Genomic DNA, 19383 nt, shown 5'->3' with positions numbered 1-19383 from the left:
ACCTTTTGCAGGCTGTATTTTTCAGGATTGGTAGCCAGGTTTTGTTGATTTTTAGACTCTCCTCTTTTTTATTGAAACTGTGCTGGTGTTTGTGAATCTCAATGGCTTCCCGGTATAGCCTGGTATAGTGGCTGTTGGTGTTGTCCAGTATCTCTGTGTTTTCAAAGAGGATTTTGTGTCCAGTGTGCTTGAGAGCATGTTCAGCTACTGCAGATTTTTCTGGTTGCTGTAGTCTGCAGTGTCTTTCGTGTTCTTTTATCCTGGTATGGATGCTGCGTTTTGTGGTCCCGATGTATACTTGTCCGCAACTGCATGGTATGCGGTATACTCCTGCAGCGGTGAGGGGATCCCTTTTGTCTTTTGCTGATTTTAGCACTTCTTGTACTTTTCTGGTGGGTCTGAAGTTTGTTTGGAAATTGTGTTTTTCCATCAGTTTTCCCATGCGGTCTGTGACCCCTTTGATATAGGGCAGAAATACTTTATTGGTGGGTGGCTGTTTTTCTTCTTCAGTCGCATGTTGCTTTCTTGGTTTGATGGCTCTTTTTATAAAACCAAGAAAGCAACATGCGACTGAAGAAGAAAAACAGCCACCCACCAATAAAGTATTTCTGCCCTATATCAAAGGGGTCACAGACCGCATGGGAAAACTGATGGAAAAACACAATTTCCAAACAAACTTCAGACCCACCAGAAAAGTACAAGAAGTGCTAAAATCAGCAAAAGACAAAAGGGATCCCCTCACCGCTGCAGGAGTATACCGCATACCATGCAGTTGCGGACAAGTATACATCGGGACCACAAAACGCAGCATCCATACCAGGATAAAAGAACACGAAAGACACTGCAGACTACAGCAACCAGAAAAATCTGCAGTAGCTGAACATGCTCTCAAGCACACTGGACACAAAAATCCTCTTTGAAAACACAGAGATACTGGACAACACCAACAGCCACTATACCAGGCTATACCGGGAAGCCATTGAGATTCACAAACACCAGCACAGTTTCAATAAAAAAGAGGAGAGTCTAAAAATCAACAAAACCTGGCTACCAATCCTGAAAAATACAGCCTGCAAAAGGTCAATGAACTCAGCTCAACCACCAGGACATGTGAACAGTTCACACAATGAACTTGCTAATCACCCCCAGCAGCCCCTCGTTAACAATTCAGTAGAAGAAAAAACCCTGCCTAATCCCCAGGAAAATACACACAGATGCTGACTCCAAAACAAGCAGCCACTCAGTAACCCAACCCCCCCCCAGATCTCTATAAATACCCACAGAAGGGTCACTTCACCCTGGGCACAGAGAGAACTGCTCCTGTCTGTGCTCCTGCACTCTGAAGATGCTGGTCACAGGTGCTGGTGAAACGTTAGGAAACAAGACTTCAAGACCACGGCCACACAGCCCGGAAGACCCACACCAGCCAAGCCATAAATCATTTTTTACAAATTACAGTGTCTATACTCACGCAACATGCTATGTCAGCATGAATTATGGTTTAGCATGAACCATTATGGTTTAGCATGAACCAAATGTCTGTCTAGCCAACATCTTCCATACAAAGAACATACTATGTGTATTTGGTACACAAATGTAAACTTCAATGCAGAAAAAAGCTTATTTACCTTAAAGGCTACAAAACAATGTAGACAAAGCAGAAGCATCACAAATGCCAGGATCAGGGTGGCAAAATTCCTCAGATCCCAGATTGATTCAACCAAAGGAATACTCCCAACCTGCCAGTCATAGCACAGCGTAACTGGGGCTAGCAGAAGCCAGGCGTTGAAGACCAGGAGGTAGGAATAAGTTAGAAACCTGCAAAAAGAGATTCAAAGTTCAATAGTCTGCATGTTTCTCCAGTGGAAGGCAGTCAGTTCAGTAGGGCTACACAATGCCTCAGAGTCAACCTCCCAAAGCTGGTTCAGAGCATGCACTGCATGATCGGGGGGGGAGGGGAGCAACACAAAGCTGCTTTAAAATGTTGCAGAGAGGTGTTATGTTCATGGTCCTGCATGTCCCAAAGCATTTTTAGGAGACTGAATCCAAAGTGCAGCACGGCCCTAGCGTTCAAGTTCTCAGCACACCCAGGCTGGGTTAATGTTAACCATGGATTACTGAATCAGCCACAATACTTCACGTACTATGCTGAGTCAAGCATATGACAGCTTAGCACACTGTGTGGACCCAAACCGTGTTGAGCTTCTTGGAGAAAACAGAGTATGCACATAACAAAGAATGAGAAAACCTATTACTCACATATTAGCTTTTTCTAAATTTAGAACTTAAGAAATAAAGAGATCTGACTGACATGGGAGGAAAGAGCCACCACAGGGGAGATCCCAAGGAAATAATGAACAATGGATATCAAATTACAGTAAAAACAAAGCTTTACTAAGTAATAAAAGCAGTATACTTACACAGGGGACTTCTTGTCCCATTCAGCCATGACAGACGGTGGGAGAGGCAATTCATCATGATGTGTGTGTACCTATGAGTTCTTTAGCACTCAGGTTTATAGCCTTGGGTTCCCCTCTCCCATCCAGCACTGGAAATGGTGGCAGAGCACATAAATACGGGATTCCTTTTTCTTATGGATCAGCCAGGCTAATTACGTTTTATATTAAAAACTGATTTTATATGGTCTGGTAATATGTGCAAACTCAAGGGGGAGCAAAGATTAATCCCAGCAAAATATGGGATACCATTACGGGAAACAAGAAAACATTGAAGGCTCCTATGTCATTAAAACTTCTAAATATAGTTAAGACAACACAATGCACCATATTATATTAACCCAGAAAGTTCTGATTTCTGCAAATGTTCTTATGAATTCTGCATATAGACATAAAAACATGATATCCAGAGCTTCTCTTCTTCTCATTGTGAAAATATTAAGGGATATTAGATTTGTTCAACGTGTTACATGCCTTCTCAGAAATTATATTCAACAAAAACATGAAAAATATGGTTATTAATTCAGTGCCTTTTCATTGGCCTGTTGTTCTTGGTACCTCTTAAATTCCTCTCGTACCATCTGCCAACTGCGACTGACTGACTTGCTTCCCAAATTCAAAAACATTCATCATATGCTGTTCATAGTAGTCAGGTTCACATCTCAGCTCATCACAACAGAAAATCTCTTGGCTACTTTACTTTTTGCCAAATAATGAAAGCTCTCATTAAATTTGAACAGTTTAGAATTCATTTGCCAAACATCACAGTTGGACCAAAGACAGCTCATACTGATTCACTGCAAGCCTGTTTGAAAATCCATGGATTCCATCTGTGGCAGCAAACACTATCAGAACTGCCTTCCCATTTTAATAATGTTGTATCAAAAGCGAGGGTTGCCTGCAACAAGGGGTATTAAACTTAGGGCCAGAGAATCAAGGCCCTAAGAATCAATACAGGACGGCTTTCATTAATGTCTCTTCAACTGCTTTGCAAAACATATTGAAAACTTGAAGCGTATCTCTAGAACTAATCCATTTGGTATCGCTGATATAACCAACCTAAGAAAATGCACAAAAAACTGAGGTCTACTAAGGACACAGATCTATAATTGGGTATGAAAAATAACACAAACATGTATGAATATGAAATATCAAATTGAGATTCACTCTGTATACCTCCACCTGCCTCTGGGCAAAGAAGAGAACTTTATAAAAACTAATCACACCAGACTGTTCAGCTCAAACAGTCAATTTTGAGCAGGCAGTTTTCCTGGGCTGAGCTACAGATTGATTGATTGATTTATTTATTTAGATTTCTCCCCCGCTCATCTCCCCCCAATGGGGGACTCTGGGCGACTCACGCAGAACATTAAAACCATAAATACATATAAATACATAAAACATCAAAATTTAAAAACATTACTAAAAAAGAAGAAAAAGAGGGTCCAGGAAGATGAAGAATCTGGGGCTGAAGACAGCAGGCCTCTATGGGGCTAGATGCTTGAGGAATTTCACTACCAGGCTCCATCTCCCAGAGATGCAGATCTAACATAATTATCCTATTGGATGTTGCTCTTTTCTGTTCGTAGCCACACAATCCTTGTTTGCAAAAAATTACCCCAATACGTCTAAAAATACACTTTGGATGTAGATCTGTTCAGAAATGTGAGATGTGGATAGAAGGCATTCATGTATTTAAATATACTTTTAAAAATTGCTGAGTAATGCAGAAACAGATGCCATAGGGCCTTTGCACAAATACCTTGAAACTTGTACAGATTGATACAGACTAGCATGCAAAAATATCCAGGAGCAGTTTCCAAAAGAGCCACAGGAATGGAAAAAGAGGCAGCTGTTGTAACTACTTGGAAAAAAAAGAGGCTTTGTATGAACTCCTGTGTGCTTGTATGGACCTCTTTGCACAGCTCTGATATAGTTCATCTGTGTGTCTATATGCAGATTAACACAACAACAGTACGATACTCACCAGTTTAGATATACCTGCATCTACACACACATCCAGGAGAAGCTGTGATGATTATCTTTTGAAAATGATTTATTTGACCAAGACAAGTACTCCAGCAATACCAAGGCAGACAAAGCTGGGTTACCTGACAGCAGTGCCAACATAGACCAATTCAGCCAAATAGAAAGCCCATAAATAATAGCACCTGGTTATAATTGTAACCACAGTGCTTTATAACATTATTATAAAGTGCTTTATCGCGTCTGTGCAAAAGATGAGAACAGCCCTGGGAAAATAGCTCTCAGTGTTAAGTATCAAAGAAAAAAAGGATTATTCTGATTGAAAGGCAGTAATGCCAGTCTTCCAGTATTTAGCTAGAGTTAACGTTTTGTAGGTTGTCTAAGAAAGAAAACACATAGATCTTTAAAAGAAGACATTAATGGGCTACAAACCTAGCCATGCTGTTCTTTTCTACTCTGCCCTCTTATGTGACCCCTGAGAACATGTGTTTTTACTTCTCCAGAGACTCTGAGTTTACTCTCCTGCCAAGATACAAAGAGCTGTTTCTTTATCTTCCAGACTAGTGTTTCTCAACCTTAGCATCTTTAAGATATGTGGACTTCAACTCCTAGAATTCCCCAGCCAGCATGGCTGGCTGGGGAATTCTGGGAGTTGAGGTTCACACATCTTAAAGTTGTTAAGGTTAAGAAACTGTTCTAGGCTGCTCTCTTGTATGGTGGCTAGGCTGCTTGCTCATATGGGAGCTGAGGTCCACACATCTTAAGTTGTTAAGGTTGAGAAACTGTTCTAGGCTGCTCTCTTGTATGGTGGCTTCTCCAAACATGCTAAGCTCAGGGATAAACCTTGGTGCCATTCAGCAGGTTAGGCCAAACACCCCAAAGCATTGAAGGTTTGCATTGCAATGCTGTCTGTCCCCCGAAGATGGGAGTTCAGCTGTATTCTTGGGATTAGCATGAACAACAGGAAAAAAAGGTTACCCCATGATCATGTTCATGGAGTGCAAATTTAAAACGTGATGGCTTAGCATGGACTTCCCTCTTCTTTCACAGAAACTGCCTAATTTGAACAAGGACCCAACAGGACCACCATCTTTGTAACGCAGTGCTTTGAGGGAAGTCCTACGGGGTGTTTAAAAGACCAGCCACTGCATGTAGCCAATCTTTTGATGTGGTGATAAATTATCTGGGGACCTGGGCACTTTTCTGAAGCTGCAAGAGTTACTTCTGGTAATGATCTTGAGCTATTGCAAATTTAGGGCAAAAAAGAAACTGTAAGCCAAGGAAAGGAGCAGGAAAAACTCCAAAGATGTGTTGCTTTTTCCTAGAGATACAATTTCTAGATTCTCTTAGGTATTTTGACATACATTGTTTCCTCTTTTAAGTTTACAAATGCCTGCCCTAAATTTGGGGAAAAGTTGTTTATCTCACAGCTTCCTCTCTGGCTGGTTGCAGCAATCATAGCTTAGCTGCCTTGCTGGCTCGCTCTGAAGACAGGAAATAACTCTGCTTTTTACTCTCTGAATTCCACAGGGAGATGGTGGAATACAATCCCACAAATACCCAGCAAAAAGGCATATTTATTAAGCATTTATCCAAGCTGATAATGCTTATACATCTTGTATCACTCAGTGGGGGCAGCACTTAGCTGACCTTTTCTAAACTTGGAAGATAAGCAGAGTTGACCTGACTAGTATTTAGATGGGAGGCCACCTTGAATATCTGAGCTATATGTTACAAAGCTTACTAAATATTCTGCATAATCAAAGTTTTTGAACCAGGTCTTTCCCCCACATTAAATTCTTTTGTGAATGAGCAAGCCCTCTTCCCTGATAATTTTTTCTGAGAACATTCAGGATATGCTCTTAGAACTCCATCAGTCCAAAAAGATTTGGGGACCTCTGACTTATATAGTACATGCAGGGAATCCCCAAAACAAAGACTGATAAAGCCAATAATTTGATGTGGAGGATCACACAGTCCATTCTTGAAGATTAAATTGAAATGAAACAAATAGATAATTGCGGTAGGAGCAGGTGACGCATAGTCACATTTAACACGTTATCAAAATATACCAGTGTAATCTATGAATTTCAAGGCATTCAAGATATATTTTGGAGCTGGCAGTATTCACATGTGAAAGTCTCCAAATGTCACATTTGGGAGAGTTCCTGAAATACATACACTGAGAAGATTTAATGGCAATGAGTTTAAGCTCATAGGAATAACAGAACTCCTAAGTTTATTTTAATAAAAACAGTTTTTGAGGGAAAAGGCAACAAGGCATATAGAACAAATTTGATTTATATTTGGCTCATATTGAAAGGAAGTGAATCCCAGTTGCGTACCTTGTAAGAAGATATGGTGAGAATGAAGCTGGATTGTCCTGTTCTGAAAATGCTGGCATGGAACCTCCCATTATCCACAGGCGAAAATACATAAGTAGGATCACCTTCAGATAAGAAGAGTAAATACTGGCATTATTAGAGACAAACCCATTTGTATATGGCCAGCAAACCTAAGTCTATTGCAATACATCATTTTTATTGAACCACCCCACTGCATAATCAGTGTCAGGTGATAAGCTATCATTCCAAACTGGAATGGTGATTCTTTATTATTTGCAAAATACAAACATGGGGGGAGAAGGGAATAATGTGTAGGTACGTTTATCACTCATAAACTGTCAAACAGTCTTACATATATGCTCCTGTCATATCATACATTTTTTTTATATTTAAGTCACTTTGACTAATTTTACATTTTAAAAAATGAAAAATTAATCATACAGAATAGTATGAGACAGACCCAATTTGTGAATAGTCCTCCAGCTGAGATTCCCAGGGACAGAATTTTTGTTCACAAACAAAAAGAGAGGGAAGTTCTTCAGATTACTATATTGTTCCTGAAAAAAATATTACCTTTCTATCCTTGCATTATGAAACTTTTCACAATCATAAGAACGTGCAATATGTATTTCTTTTGTCTCTTGCTAATTTTCAACCAATGGGCACATGAGCAGAAGTACCTACAAAAAGCAATGCGTTTCCCAGAAGAAAAGATGTGATGAAAATTTTGGCCCAAAGTGAATCACTAGGGCACAATCCCATTTCACAGGAATTTGAAGCATCACAATGCCACAATTATGTGAATTCCTCAGTTCCTTCAAGAAAAGACACGTAGATATCCAACATATACAACAAAAACATTTTTGTTGAATTATCTATGGAATGAGATCTTAGAAGTCCAAATAATTTTCTACTAGTGTTGATGTGTTAGGTTCTCCCATTTCTTTTTCCATGACATTCCATATTCTTGAATATTTGATTTAATACACAGCATACTCTAATAATCTTAGGACTGCATGTTCCTATCTTTTCACTGGAGGTATTGCCAGTCCATGACTTTGGGAAAATATTTTCTAGGGCTGTGCAGAGATCTGAATATGAAAGACAAACTGGGTTTCAAAGGGTTCATTGGTGGGCAGGTATCACCTACAGTGATACACACCTACTCAGTGTGGGGCAGTGATTAAAGTGTTGAACAAGGAGTGGAGAGACCCAGTTCTGTTGCAACCACAGCTATGAAACTGAGTGACTTTGGGTCAATCATTCTCTCTCAGCCCAACCTACCTTACAGGTTTGTGTTCTGGGTTGGAAGGGACAGGAAAGGGAATACTGTATATACTGCCTTGAGTTCTGAACAAAAAGTAGGATATAATCAAAAAGAACAATACATAGAATACATCTTATCTTGCATCTTTTCTTGGGTTCTCACAATGTGCAATTTCAAGGAAAATATTTAATTGATTTAAGGTACTACTTTAAATATACAGCACATAAACTTCAAGTCACATTTTAATCTTTGAATATGGAGCTTAGCATGGCCTTAATATTTCTGCTAGAACATTTCAAATAACCAAACCAAACCAAAAACAAAACAAAACCCTCTTCCTTCTCCTCCTCCTAATTGCTCCAAAGCAAAGCTCCACATTCCATCCATGTTCTCCACTTGGATGACACTTGGATTCCCCTACATTGTTAATTTAGCTTGATCATAAGGGTCAAAGTTGGCATGTTACTGCATTCCTCTCCGGTGGCTAATACAGAAGTAAGAAGAATTGTATATCTTCCTAACATAAATGGACTCTAGATCTCTCCAATTTATAAGTGTCAGAAATGCTCAGGAAAGTTCCCAGCAGACAAATCTTGCTATCCATTGACCCAGAACAGAAAATATATTTCATGATGTAAACTCAGATCTGGAAAATTCAAACCACCCTCTCTAACTGGTATGTGAAACTTCCTGAGTGAAAAAAGAGAAGAATTTCCATTGAAAGGCCACTGAAAGTATGCACTAAATTTCTGAAAAACAGTTCAGGAATGTATAGAAGGGTACCAGTAATCTATGATATAAATTACACACAGCAAAATATTATTTAAAAAAAGCATTTACTACACTCTGTTTGCAGCTCATCAGTCCAAATCTATTATTTTGACAGCAATATGTTTAAATTCAATTTAATCAGTTTAACCATATCTCTAGATATTCTAAATTCAAGAAAAATTAGTGCCTCCAGCTACCATCAAAGCTGTCCAAAGAAAACTGGTTTTGACTTTTTCAAGTTAGGACTGAGAGCCATTAATTTCACCAACATAATTGATTAATTTAATTAATTTTGCTAGCAAAGATTTAGATGGCAATACTCAATATATAACCTGGAACTAAGACTAATCCTGATCAGCATTTATCAAACTAAATTTATTTATAAAATTTCTATCCCACTTTTTCTCTAGGAGCTTACATGGAATCTCCCTTCATTTTATCACTGTAAGAACCCTGTCAGAAATGTGGGCTGAGAGAGAGTGACTGGCTCAAAATCTCACACTAGCTCTCCAACTAATCTCACGCTCCATTAATGCATTAATACATTAATGATTGTAGACACAAATCAAATAATAAAGGAGAAGGGGGCAGGCTTGTTGTAGATGGCCTTCCATTAATAGGTTCTTAGATGAACAGTAAGTCTTAATATTCATCCCTAAGAATGATCCCAATCTTTAGTGACCAGGATGGCCAGGTAAGCTGACACAGAGTTGACTAAACTATGCCACATCCAATCCTAACCATTTCAACACTCAAGGAATTAGGAAATTGCATTCTGCAAGAAGATGGTAGGAGTTACAGCTTCCACTGGACTCAAATTATTGAGTATATTATTGTCTCTCCAATCTAGGCTGGAGCAGGGCTTCGATATAATAAAATTCAGCTTTCCCCTTGCTTAGACCTTGCTGCATCCTGTTTCAGGTCCCCTGCCTGTCAACTGTTCTTGATCTACAGAATAGTTTGCTGGCACAGCTTTCTGGTCAGCGAGCAAAAGGAACTTCTGCTCGGGCTTCTGTTGGCCAAAAAAGATTTGTGATGCTGAAAGTGATGTCTTCTTCATCCTAACCTGCTCTAATCAGCACATCTTTGAGTTACGACTGTGCTGCTGGATTAGTTTATTCTTCAGACTCAGTCTCTAATAGAATATAATTCACCTGAAGAGATTAAAGGGGGTAAGAATATGATTTTTAGCAATACTTACATAGGTAAGTACCAAGGCAGCCCTCTTTAAAAAAGGTCTTGTGGAGTATAAGAACTTTTGCTTGTTACTTGCAGTCAGGTAACTAAAATACAGGAGGAGAAAAAGAAGATGATGATGTTTATAAACTTTAGTATTGGTGGACATTCATAATTTGCTAATTTATTTATACAGTGGTCTTTCTACTGTATATGGCTTTCAGGCTAATATAAAGGAACATGAGTAGAAGAAAAAGTAGACTTAATTATCATAGCTAGTTCATAAGACAGTTCTCAAAGTGGGAAAGTGGCAAACAGCAATGAGTATCAGCCAGGTTGCTGGGGTGCTCTTGTTCTTACCTCTCTTAAACATTCAAGGTACATCTCAGAAAATCTGAATCTTTTGGCAGAACCACCAGTCATACAGGAAGTATGTATAGTTCAACTGTGTGCATCATATAAGCTAGATTTCTAAGTTTTCACTCAATAGCTAAAGGAGAAGTGTTTGTTTGTTTTTTTTCAGAAGGACCTCTTCCACCAGTATAATACCATTTGTTCTTGGAGTGAAAGCTTAGAATCCCAAAAAAAGAAAAAAAGAATTTTCTCCATTTCCTACCAAATAGTAAATCCTGTTTGCTACTTGAATGGGTTGCTCACCATATTAATTTCCCAGGTACTATACTTCTATCACATTTGCCCAATTAGTCAAGTGCTTAAGCAGAACTATGATCCAGAAACTCCAAAAGCAGAAAAGAAAGAGGTGGTTTATAACTTTTCATAGATGAAGAGAAAAATGTCCAAAGTAGTATGTTGATCAATATTTTTAGAGTAGACTGCAGACAACCTTAACAATCCTTAAAAAAACCCTCTTCATGACAACAAAGCAAGAGACAAGAAACTATATAAAAATAAAACAGGATAAGAAAATGTGCAAGAGGCAATTTGTTCCAGAAAGTGTGTGATCTATTTGAAATAATATTTTGAATATAAGGTCAAGAAAATTAATAAAATACTACAAAAATCACAAATTTATCTCTCTTATAAGATGTTAATTGATTGTTTGATTATGTACCATCAAGTCATTTTCAACTCCTAATTATCTATCCCTAATCTGGTCCTTCAGGTCTTCCAATGGTGTGCTCATTGCCACTGTAACTGAGTTCATCCATCTTTCTGCTGGTCATCCTCTTCTTCTCCTTCCTTCCACCTTTCCCAGCATTAGAGCCTTCTCCAGAGAGCTGGGTCTTTGTATAATGTGTCTGAAGTAGGATAATTTGAGTCTGGTCATTTGTGCCTTGAGTGAGAACTCTGGGTTGACCTGTTCAATGATGCATTTGTATCCTGTCCCAGGCCAAGTACACACAAGCACACAAAGAGGTGGTTGCAAACTTTACTTATAAGTTTTGTGAAGGAAATAAACAAAAGAAACGCGTGCGCATGCACACACACACACACACACACACACAGAGTAGAGAAACAAGTCCCCCAAAGTTCAGCAAGTTTGCCTTAAAAGAGTTCCAATCCAAAACAGCAGGCACAAGAGTGGTCAAAAGAAGTCCAAGGGTCCAAATGTTGTAAAAGTTTCATCAGCCAATCCAGGTCCAGAGTCCATGAGGTTTCAAATTAGGAGTCAAGGCACACAGAGTCTGGGAAAACAAATGGTCATTCCCCCAGAGAAGCTTGAGCTTGCTGCTCTTAAACAGAAGCAGTCCTGGTGTTGCTCATCTGGAAGGATGAGGCTCCTTTCTTGCAAGGAGCCTTGCAGAGCACCTTTGCTCTGCTCTCCTCTCCACACGGTGAGCACTTGCACTGGGAGGGGGTGGCAGCTCAGACTCTTCAACTTCAGAGACTGTGCCTGCTGGTTACTGGACAGCCCCACCTCCTCTGCCTGCAGCTCCTCAGACAGCAGTTCCAGCAACTCTGGAACTGGTTGCTCATTGTTAGTCTCCTCATCTGAGTCTGAGCTCACCATGACAATTTATTAGTTTTCTTGGCTGTCCATGGTATTCTCAGGAGTCTTTTCCAACACCAAAGTTCCAAAGCAACAATATTCTTCCTATCCTGCTTCTTCAAAGCCCAACTTTTGCTTCTACAGAGTATCACAGGGAATACCATGGCTTGCACAATTCTGATCTTTGTTGTTGAACTGGAAAAAAACCCTGAAAATTTTGTGTATGCAAGACTGTATCAAGATCTGAGATGTTCCAGGTCAAGTTATGAATAGACTGAGAATTCTTTGAGAACACTTTTCTGATAAAATTCTTATATTCCCTATGGTCACAGAATGGCCATATAAGAGAATATCTTGGTCCAATGGATGACTACCAGAGGTAAATGAATGCTCACAACATGATGTATGAGGTAACCCAGCAATCAAACTGAAGCAATCCAGCACTATGTATAAAAGAGTGCTGGAAAAGCCAAAGTCCCATCATGGTTCCACTCCATCAAGGGTCATCTCAAACAGCACTCTAAGGGGACTTTCTGTGCCCTTTTGTCCCCTGGCCAGCCCAAAAAAGGGTCTCTGGTATACGTAAGATTTGAGTGGCAAAGAGATAGAGAGAATGTGATATGCTTAAATTGCTAAAATAAAGCTTTCAAAATTTACTGGTAATCTCCTAGAATTATTGGGTAGCAAACCCTGAGTTTGTTCTGGTGCTGGATAAAAATTCCTAATTCTATAGAAACACTCAGATCCCTTACAATGAATCAATATTTAAGCATTATATTACATGTTCGTATTTGATCTTGGCATCTTTGTTAAGTACCTGACTAGACTAAAAATGGTCTTATCTTACAAAATCCAAACGTCTGTTTTTGTCAGACAATCAATAGCTCCCATTTTAAGATTATTTCTAATGAGTCTTACTATTTTGGTGCAAAGTTACTAGAGGAATCAATCTGAACAGACCCTCCTCCACCACCTCTTTGTGTGCTTTTTAAATGGCCCCCCAAAATAAAATGATTCCTGTAAAACCTTATACATTTTTATGACTTCAGCAACCAACTTACAAGAACTAATTCCAGCAAGGGCTACTCTATCCTATTAGTTTTGCAGGCAGAAGAGGGACAGAGGTGAGTGAGAGATATTGCAAAATGTTCTGCCCAGCCAATGACATCATTTATCCTAGCTGAGAATGTACAATGAAATGCTATCTACTGCTTCTGTCAATCTTGTCCCCTCCACAAGCACCAGATAGCTCTTTAAGTTATCTGCAAACATGAGGAAGGGGCGTTCAGCCTTGTCCTCTCTGCCCTAAAGGATAGCTTCCTACTGACCTGAGTAATACAGGTAGTCCCCAGGTTAAGAACACCTCGTTTAAAGATGACCCATAGTTAAGGATGGAGCCTATTGTAGCAATATTTGAGTTAAATACACAATGGTTTGGGTTAAATAAACAATGGTACCAGTTAATTACACACTACTACTTACATAATATTATACAATAATACTGTTCCAACTTACATGCAAATTCAACTTAAGGACAGACCTTGGGAATGGAATTTGTCCTTAAACTGGGGCTACTTGTTATTTCTCTTCTAATTATACTCATACAATCTACAAATACTTTGGAGTTTCCTGAAATCCAGCCTAGTGTCCTGGTTACTTTCCATGGTATATCTCTTATGCCAAGATCGCTATCTCCTTGCAAATGCAAGTACTGTATCTTCTATGAACCAAGCACTTCAAGCAGAGATCAAGCGTGGGAGATTATCACCTCTCTAAAGAGGAAATCACATCAGGCCTTCACAAGATGGGTCATTCACCAGGAAACCTAGATTCTTAAGATTTAGTGAATCAATGCCTGGCATGATCCACATCAACAGTGCAGCTTAGCTCCATCTCCTCAATAGCAACTAAAGGAGGTCTTCTGAAAATCCTTCTGTTTCTTAGTCTTTCCTCCCCAGCAGCAGAGCCTCAGAAATGCAGCAACTGAGCTTGTTAAAAATCTCCACTGGGGCCAATGGAAGCTTGGTAATAAAGTAATTATGTGTAGGATGGAAAGTCAGACTGAAAGCCATGGAGCAGATAATGAGGGCTGGGGGAAGAATTTCCCCTTATATCTTATTCTTTTTCATAGAAAAAAGCAGGGTATGTAGCACAGGCCTTTGTGACTGACAGCATCCATGTCAGGCAGATTTAATACTATATACACAAAGAATGCTGATATTCTTGTATTTTACCTGGTCAGCCTAGCAGTATTTTTGGTTTTCTCGCTGACATTCAGTCCATAGTACTTGACAGCCTGAGTCCCCAGTCTGCTCCCCATATTCCAGCATTTCTAATTCAGGGCTAATGCATAGATAGGTATTGCAAAAATGTTTAGTTGGTCATCATAACAACACAATAAATACTTCCACAACGCAACATTCATTAAGGAATTTTTTTAAAAAAAAACCCTAAAAAGAAGGAATTTCAAAAGAACTAAAAAGGAAAGGGATTCACTTCTACTTCTATGAGCATTGGATTAGCTGTTCCTTCCCTTTTCTAAAAGCCCTGTCATAAATTGCCCCTTATCAGAATCACAGAAATGCTTAATAAACCAACAACGTCTCTGATACACTTAGTATTTTTATACTGACACAGACACCCAGAGAGACACACAAAACATAAGGAGATTTCAAATGGGAACATATAAGAAGATGCGTAAGCTTTTCCTGAAAAGATTATCCCAAGGTGGTGGTGGTGGTGGTGGTGGTGGTGACCATTTAATTACTGAAGACACCTGGGGAGTCTATAAAATTCAAGACCTCAATTTTACAACAGTGTTAAAAGTTTCTGGTATGGATAGAACCATGTAAATCAGCTCCTCAGACAACAAAGCAGTTTGTTAAGATGAAAAGTGAGAGGCCTATTCATATAAAGAAAGAGGAGTCATCCCAATCATTCCCCAAACATTACCCAGTCAGGTAATATCAGACTCTGAACTTAATGGTCTTGCTACTCATGGGGCGTTTTAGAGAACACAGTACATTATTTGGCAGGTTTCCAAAACAGTAAACTGGCCCAGCTACATCTTGAGTTCATTCTTTCAATCTGGACTCTGACTCCAAATTCCTACCTGTTCTGCTCTTTAAAAACCCAAAATGCATGAACACGGTGACTACAGAACATTTGTAAGGAAGCCCAAGAAGAGAAAAAGATCAAGGCTTAACAGTGGGTAAACTAGACCATCAGCACCATGGTGAGGTGGAGGCCATCACAACCTTGAACTGCAACACAAGGACCATGGAAACAGGAGCAAGAATCCAGTCTATGTACAACTAACCCTAGCTGATCAAAAGGCAAAAAGAATAAAATTTGAGTTTTTCATTTTCAAAATGTTTCATGGGTAAAAGATAAGAGTGTTTTATTATCTATTTGGGAACAAGGCCACAAAGTAAGTGCTACATTAAGACCAGAAAGCCATGAAAAACAATATAGGTAATCAACATTCTGGATGTATCCTGGGGCCTCAGGAAAAATGAGATGGTTGAGAAATATCAATTCTCCTTTTACCTGATACTGAGAGGAAGAGAAAGGAACAGGAATATCACACAACAGAAAGCTCTGGAATCCATATATAATTTTGGAGACATAAAGGTACAGAATTTTGCATGTTATACGGGACTCGGAACTTTCAGCAAGAGACTGCTAAGCCAGAGAGAAAGATCTTAAAATGTCATCAAATCAGCAGGATGAAGAACAGCACTCAGTGGAATGAAGGTGGTGATTTTCATGTACACGGTTCTAATAACAGTTTATTGAATAAACTATAATTGGTGGGGTTTGCACAACATACCAAGCCATAAACCATGGCATATGTAACACAGCAAGCCAAAAACAATAGTCTGAAGTGTGAACCTAGACAGAATGACATTGGAGGAGTCTGCAAAACAACTTAGGTCTGATTTTCACAATTAGGCTGATTCTTCACTGTGAGATTTGAGAATTTTCACAGGAGTATTAATTTAATTTGATTTCACGGGATTTATGGGTGAAAAAGATCATTTTGCCATCTTGAGCTCAAAGAAGAATAGTGTGAATATTTTTAATAACTTCTCGAGCAAGTTAATTTTCAGGAGCAAAATGGAAAAGTGTTTCTGGTTTGCATTTTAATATAAAATAATAATAATATTTCTACTCTCTGGACTAATATGCAAAGCATGATGTAATTATCCTTCAATTGTTGCATTTGTCCACATTTTGTGATGCACATGAAATATTCATATAAAGAAAAATAGTATATAACTTTATGTGTTTGCAAGGAATGAAACCTTGAAAAAAGGGTAAGATCTGGATTCCTATATCCCTGCTTTTCGGCATAGTCACAAGCATGCATCCATTGCACGGCTTGATGTGTTGACTCTAAATTCTACTATTATGAGAAAGGAAGGAAGGAAGGAAGGAAGGAAGGAAGGAAGGAAGGAAGGAAGGAAGGAAGGAAGGAAGGAAGGAAGGAAGGAAGGATAATAGCCATTAAGAATTACATAAAAGTTTCTCATAACCCTCTCTTACCTGGGAGTAAACCCCATTAAAGTTAATGAGCCTTATTTCTGAATTATATTATGCTATAATTCTAAGTTAAAAAGCCCCAAGTGGGCTTGCCTTTCCTCATAATGAAATTCCAGTTATTTATAGCTACTTGTGTACAGTCTTTCATACAAATCTATCCCAGAGTAGTTAACAATAAAAAATGTACCATAAATGAATTCGTAATGAAATATACCATGTATGCAGACATAAATGGCTTAGAAAACATTGCAAAATTGATTTAAGTAGCTTTTCTCCACTTGGATCTAAGCAGAAAAAAATCTTCCCATTGTTATTAAAAAATGATGTTAAGATACCATTACTTTCCACCTTGTTTGTTACCAACGTTCAGCTGTGAAGCGATACGTAGGCAGCAGTCTGGTTTTATTTTACCCCCACATACTGGCTGAGTTCACAAATCATGCTAAGACTGCTCATATTACCTATGCTTTATTGAATAAACCAAAATTGGCTGGGTTTGCAGAACACGTTATGTCATAAATCATGATTTACAAGCCACAGTGGCTTGGGTCACACAACCCTCAAATCCAAACCAAACAAACAAATTTATGGTTCGTGTGTTTGTAAATCAGGCCATTCTATATACAGTAGTTTGTGATTTATAAGCAGAACACAAAGACTCCAGCTATATTAGCCAATACTAAGAAGCAGTCCAAGTGAATTCAAGATGGCTAAACCACACTGGGTTTGGGGCTTAGCAGGATATATGAAGCCATCTGTTAGAGTTAAATGCTATGTGCAAACCAGGCCATTATGACTTGTTCAATGCACCGTGATTAATCTGGGATTAGCAATATATGTGAAGTAGGCCTTGGTGTCATATTCAACTGCAATGAATTAATGTGCACTGTTCTCTAAAGGAGAAATCTATTTCTACTCCTGTAATTTTTCTTGGACTAGGAAAAACCAACTGCAGACTTGCATTAAAAGCCGTATAAGAGAGTGTTAATACAGATGGCTCTGGTTATCTGCAACTCCGTCACCAGCAGTTTTACGTATCCATAATAGGTAAATAAAAATCATTATCCACAGTAAAGTTTTAGATATCCACAGGTTTTGGTGCATGTTTCTCTTTGGAGGAGGACTTTTGGAGGGTTTTTGTGTATTTTATTCACATACAAAATGGCAGGTGGAATTTTTCCAAGGTCACATAATCCGCATTTTTGTTACCTGCCATTGTTAGCTGCAAAAGAACCCCAGGAATAATGATGGCCATCTGTATAACCTTCTTAAATGTCCAACATCTGCATGAATCTGAATTTAAATATTTAAGTTTCAAAATGTCAGGTTCTTGGTATCTATCTGAAACTGAAAGTAATTCCTTTTTCAAGCACAATTTTCATGAAATCCCTTTAGCAAGATTAAGAAGAAATGGTTAAGGTTATAGGAATTACAGCAATTGAACTATTTCCTATCTACAAACCAGCATTTCACAACATACTGTACATTGTGGCAGAATTGTCTAATTTTCTTTTGTTACTGAATTTCTGTGAACCGGCAAACTGGCAGGTAAGGCGCTTTCAGGAGTTATTTATGAGACCATCTCTTGAATCCTTATCAGTCTGGGAACAAACCAGAAGAGACAATACAGTACTAAGTTGTATTTCTTTTATGGGAACCCAAGCATATTCAAACTGAAATATCTGCATAACAACTGTTAGAATGTTAAGAACTGGCAATTACTTTTGCTTTTGTTAATACAAAAAAAAAAATTCTGGACATGCAGAAATGTTTGTAAGACTTACTTACAATTAACAATTATTTTAACAATGCTCCAATTCTTCATAGGGTTACATCAACGGTGTTCATGATTTCTGAACAATGTGCCTTGGCCGCCAAACCTAGCCAGTGATGACATTTTACTGGAATTGCAAGGTATGCTAGATTTTCTCCTCCTCTAGTTCCCCTCAAAATGTGCACTAAAAGTCAGAAAATCTCATAAGATGATAACCTTCATGGGCTTAACTAAGTCCATCATTTTCTCACAGTGACCAACCAAAAGCTGCTCAAAGTAGGAGACATATGCCCGTCCTGTCATTGTTACCTTGCAGATGGCATTTGGAGGCACAGTGCCTTGACCCAGGGTACACTGTATCTTCAAGACTGATAGCCTGTGACAGGCAAGTTTCACTTTCAAAAATGAAATTAATTCCATACTAAACTGCATATGAACTTGACAGACACCATCACAAACCCTATCCCACCTTCCCTAATTTTGTATCTCCTTAATGTGTTGGAACTGCAGTTCCCAGAATTTCCTCCAGCATGGCCAACAGACATAATGGTTGGAAATTTGTGGAATTGTAGTTCTAACACATTGGAAGAGCTGTCAGGTTCAGCCTAAGAACAGCGAGGCAATCCAGTACAGTTCAGTTCCTTTATTAGCTCGCACCTAACAGACAAAATCTCGCCAGACTCAACCTATGCTAAAGCAACTAGTGGCTATAACCCGTGAGACTCTAGGGAGGAGCCAGCCTCATCCTCTTCGTCTTCCCACACTCCTGCTGCGGGCTGAGAAGGCGCTTGCCCTGAAATCTCTCTCCCCCCTCCTGACAACCTTGAAGCTCCATTCCAGAATCTTCCCCACTCATGCCATCCATTACAAGAGCGTATGTATAGAAACATTTTATCCTAGGGAGAATTTTTAAAGCATCAACAGCACAAAGATTCTGTAACATGCAGAATCCTGTCCTAAAAGCAATATAACATCCATTCAGCTTGCTTCTCTTCTCTGTCAGAATGTGACAGAACATCAGTGAACCATGATAAAAATAAGCTATGATTTATCATAATGTATGAAAACTGTCTTAATTAAACTGGATCATATCAGATGAAACACGTGGGGGA

General features: G+C 38.9%; 1 protein-coding gene across 4 annotated transcripts in view; it reads right to left on the bottom strand.

The window, feature by feature from the left end:
* TMTC1 (transmembrane O-mannosyltransferase targeting cadherins 1) overlaps positions 1 to 19383 on the bottom strand; it is a 139267-nt gene that overhangs the window by 82093 nt on the left and 37791 nt on the right. For all 4 annotated transcript variants that reach the window (XM_015887540.3, XM_025164681.2, XM_088141210.1 and 1 more), the window contains 3 exons: positions 10027 to 10108; positions 6788 to 6891; positions 1629 to 1818 (listed from right to left, as the gene is read on the bottom strand). In XM_015887540.3, the coding sequence (XP_015743026.1) occupies positions 1629 to 1818; positions 6788 to 6891; positions 10027 to 10108 (376 nt within the window). The remainder of the gene's footprint in view (positions 1 to 1628; positions 1819 to 6787; positions 6892 to 10026; positions 10109 to 19383) is intronic.

Source organism: Python bivittatus, unplaced genomic scaffold (assembly GCF_059951505.1).
Source record: "Python bivittatus isolate LINGU-HERP-01145 unplaced genomic scaffold, Pbiv_v1 ctg000330_np1212, whole genome shotgun sequence".
NCBI lineage: Eukaryota > Metazoa > Chordata > Lepidosauria > Squamata > Pythonidae > Python > Python bivittatus.
The sequence above is the reverse complement of the archived record's forward strand: the minus strand, read 5'-3'. Positions and strand labels throughout refer to the sequence as shown.